The sequence below is a fragment of the Ipomoea nil genome, unplaced genomic scaffold (genome assembly GCF_001879475.1).
Source record: "Ipomoea nil cultivar Tokyo-kokei standard unplaced genomic scaffold, Asagao_1.1 scaffold1769, whole genome shotgun sequence".
Taxonomy (NCBI): Eukaryota; Viridiplantae; Streptophyta; class Magnoliopsida; order Solanales; family Convolvulaceae; genus Ipomoea; species Ipomoea nil.
The window spans coordinates 17,867-21,349 of NW_017618197.1; the positions used below are offsets into that span (position 1 = coordinate 17,867).

The following is a 3,483-nucleotide window of genomic DNA, read 5'->3' on the forward strand; positions in this document are numbered from 1 at the left end:
TTGTGAAAACCCGGTGAGAGCGTAGCTTTGTGCGTAGTTCTCGTGGTGTAGGAGTACAGCTTGGTGCGAAGTACTCGGGAAGGCGGAGTAACAAGAGGAGCTTGCGAAAAACCTTGGTGGAGTGTAGCTTTGTGCGAAGCACTCGGAGAAGTGTCGCTAGGCACTTATTCACTATTGTATCGGGGTGATCGAAGAATAATGAATTTCCTCCTTGGAGTGAAAGGAGAAGAGTGGACTAGGAGGATTACACCACCTCTGAACCACTATAAATCTCTCTCTCTATTTACTTACTGCTCATATATATTTCCTGCATGCTTATATTATCTGTGAACTAACCCGTTACGGTTTATTGCGTATCTTTATCTGTCTGGGTTTGTTAGTTCCCTCGTTTGCATGCAAGTGAAATTTTATATACATCATCCTACATCTATATCAAGTGTTTCTATCGTGATGCATGTATAGAATATCTCTTTGAGCACGACACAATTAAAGCATAACACTTTGCCGTTACAATTCCGTCATGCACACTCTAAGTTATTATACTTGTTTATGCTTGTTACTTAGAGTTGAAGTTACCAAAGTGTTGTTTGCAAAAGAAGTTTGAAAAGTTAGAGAAGTCTATTCACACCCCCCCCCCCCCCTCTAGACTTCTCGCCACCCTTTCGGGACCAACAATATAAATGTTTGTTTAATAGAGGTGTGAATATAAATTTAATTTAAAAAAATATATATATATATAAAGGAATTTATATAATAAATTATTAAATTTGAAAATAGTTTAGTCCATAGGGTTGCTTAAATCGAGAAAGCCAAACTTAACGAAATTAATCTCTAGGGCCGCATGTTTGGTTTGCTTAATTCGAGAGGCTTAACAAAACCAAAGGTAATGCATTTGCCGGGAGTCGAACCCAGGTTTATTGCTTGGAAGCCAATTATCCTAACCGTTGGACTACAAACGCAATTTCATTATATGGTACTTTCTTTGTATAACGTTATGACATCTACATTCTCAACCGGGAATATCATACTGTTATTGAGAATAAGAATTATGTTATTTTCGAATCTCTATTTCTAGGTGAGGCCTAAGCGCATATCCTTAAACAATTCTTGGATTCAATGCAATATTTCTTCATGTGTGTCTTCCTTAGGTTCGAACGAAAGGCCTTCTTATGAAATTCAATGAGTAAGTTAAAAATAATCAATAATTAATAGAATATTTTGTTTCAAAAGTATAAACTGACGGGGTCCATGTGTATTTATGAAAAAGTAAGTGATATAATAGAGGGTAATGTAGAAAAAAATAATAAAAATTACAAAAATCAAAATAATACGAAGCTTTCATTTCAAGTTTCAACAACCGATTGAACAAACTTATTTTAGTAGATATTTTAAAAATACTAAGAGGTGAATAAATTGATATCAAAATTACAAACTGGTAAAATATAAAAGTTTGTTTAATAAAAGTGTGAATATAAATTTTATTTAAAAAATATATATATAATGGAATTTATATAATAAATTATTAAATTTGAAAAGAGTTTAGTCCATAGGGTTGCTTAAATCGAGAAGTCAAACTTAACAAAATTAAGCTCTAGGGCTGCATGTTTGGTTTGCTTAATTCGAGAGGCTTAACGAATGCAAAGGTAATGCGTTTGCCGAGAGTCGAACCCGGATCTATTGCTTGGAAGACAATTATCCTAAGCGTTGGACTACAAACACAATTTCATTATATGGTACTTTCTTTGTATAACGCTATGACATCTACATTCTCAACTGGGAATGTCACAATGTTATTGAGAATATGAATTATGTAATTTTCGATTCTCTATTTCTAGGTGAGGCCTAAGCGCATATCCTGAAACAATTCTTGTATTCAATGCAACATTTCATCTTGTTTGTCTCCCTTAGGTTTGAACCAAAGACCTTCTTATGAAATTCAATGAGTAAGTTAAAAACAATAAATAATTAACAGAATATTTTGTTACAAAACTATACACTGACGGGGTCCATGTGTATTTATTAAAAAGTAAGTGATATAATAGAGTGTAGAAGGTAGTGATTTTCAGTCTATGACCTGGTTTGGAGCTTGGAGAGATCAAAGTGGTGAAAGGAGAGTAACTGCATTATTATTATGATAAAAACCAAATGAAGCAGTCAAAGGAATTCCTTATATACAAACTATGAAGAGCTCAGGGGAAAAGGACAAAAAGAAAGCAGTTATGGCAGTTATAACAAATTGAAAGCAAAAGCAAAAATACAAAAGTGCCCTCTCTGGCTATGTATCATATCATTTCTTCATCACCCCCCCCCCCCCCCCCCCCCGTAAGGTGGAGCATGAACATCGTGAAGGCCCAGCTTGGACTGAAAGATGGCAAAGGCTGGATGTGGCAAGGCCTTGGTGAAACCATCAGCTACTTGTTTTTGAGAAGGAATGGGCAGCAGTTTTATCAATCGTTCATTGACCTTTTGCTTGACAATGTGGCAATCTATCTCTATATGCTTGGTTCTCTCATGAAAAACATGATTCTCCCCTGTGGCTATAGCAGCTTGGTTGTCACAGAACAAGGAGGCTGGCATACCAAGTCTGATTCCCAAATCTGCTAACAGATAGTGAAGCCATTGGACCTCACAAACAGTGGAAGCCAAAGCTCTATATTCAGCTTCTGAGGAAGACTTTGATACAGTAGCTTGCTTCTTAGTCCTCCAAGATATCAAATTGTTTCCAAGGTATATGCAATAGCCAGTAACTGACTTCCTAGATTCAGGGCAATTTGCCCAATCAGAGTCAGAAAAACCATAAAGCTTGAACTGGGAGTTGCTGTGATAGAATATGCCTTTTCCTGGTGATCCTTTAAGATATCTGAGCACCCTATGTGCTGCAGTGAGATGTGTGCTTGTAGGTTTGTCAACAAACTGACTCAGTTGCTGAACAATGTGAGAAATGTCTGGCCTGGTATTTGTTAAATACAAAAGTTTTCCAATCAACCTTCTGTATATCTCTGGTTTTTCAAGTAGGGATCCTTCTGAGTGTGTGAGTTGTAAACCAGTAGTGGCTGGAGTTTGTGCTGGCTTTGCTTCCAAAAAACCACTTTCTTTTAGGATTTCTAAGACATATTTTCTCTGGGACAAGTTGAGGCCACTGGCAGTCGTGACTTCCTCAATTCCCAGAAAGTAGTTGATGTTGCCAAGATCTTTGATCTTAAAAGATTTGTCCAGGAAATGTTTCAACTCATTTATGTGTGTGATGCTTGTTCCAGCTACAAGAATGTCATCTACATATATGAGTAAAGCAGTGAAGGAATTACCTGAGGCTTTTGTGAACAATGAAGGGTCTGCAGTGGACTGTTTGTAGCCATTTTCTTGCAAAGCTTTTGTCAATTTTGCATTCCACTGCCTACTGGCCTGCTTCAAGCCATACAAGGACCTCAATAACTTGCAAACCTGATTTGGTTTATCACTATGAAAGCCAAGTGGGAGCACCAT

At 36.9% G+C, this 3,483-nt stretch overlaps 1 protein-coding gene across 1 annotated transcript; it reads right to left on the reverse strand.

The window, feature by feature from the left end:
* Positions 1 to 2,067: 2,067 nt before the first annotated feature.
* On the reverse strand, positions 2,068 to 3,483 carry LOC109192121 (uncharacterized mitochondrial protein AtMg00810-like). Its single transcript, XM_019342719.1, has 2 exons — positions 2,341 to 3,483; positions 2,068 to 2,118 (listed from the first exon to the last, which is right to left on the reverse strand). Exons 1-2 carry the CDS (start codon positions 3,481 to 3,483, stop codon positions 2,068 to 2,070), a joined length of 1,194 nt encoding a protein of 397 aa, XP_019198264.1.

Coding starts and splice junctions, on each gene's coding strand:
- LOC109192121 (XM_019342719.1), bottom strand. CDS start 3,483: ATGGTGCTCCCACTTGGCTTTCATAGTGATAAACCAAATCAGGTTTGC. Junction 2,119..2,340: donor CCAAGCTGGGCCTTCACGAT/GTTCATGCTCCA, acceptor ATAATAATGCAG/TTACTCTCCTTTCACCACTT.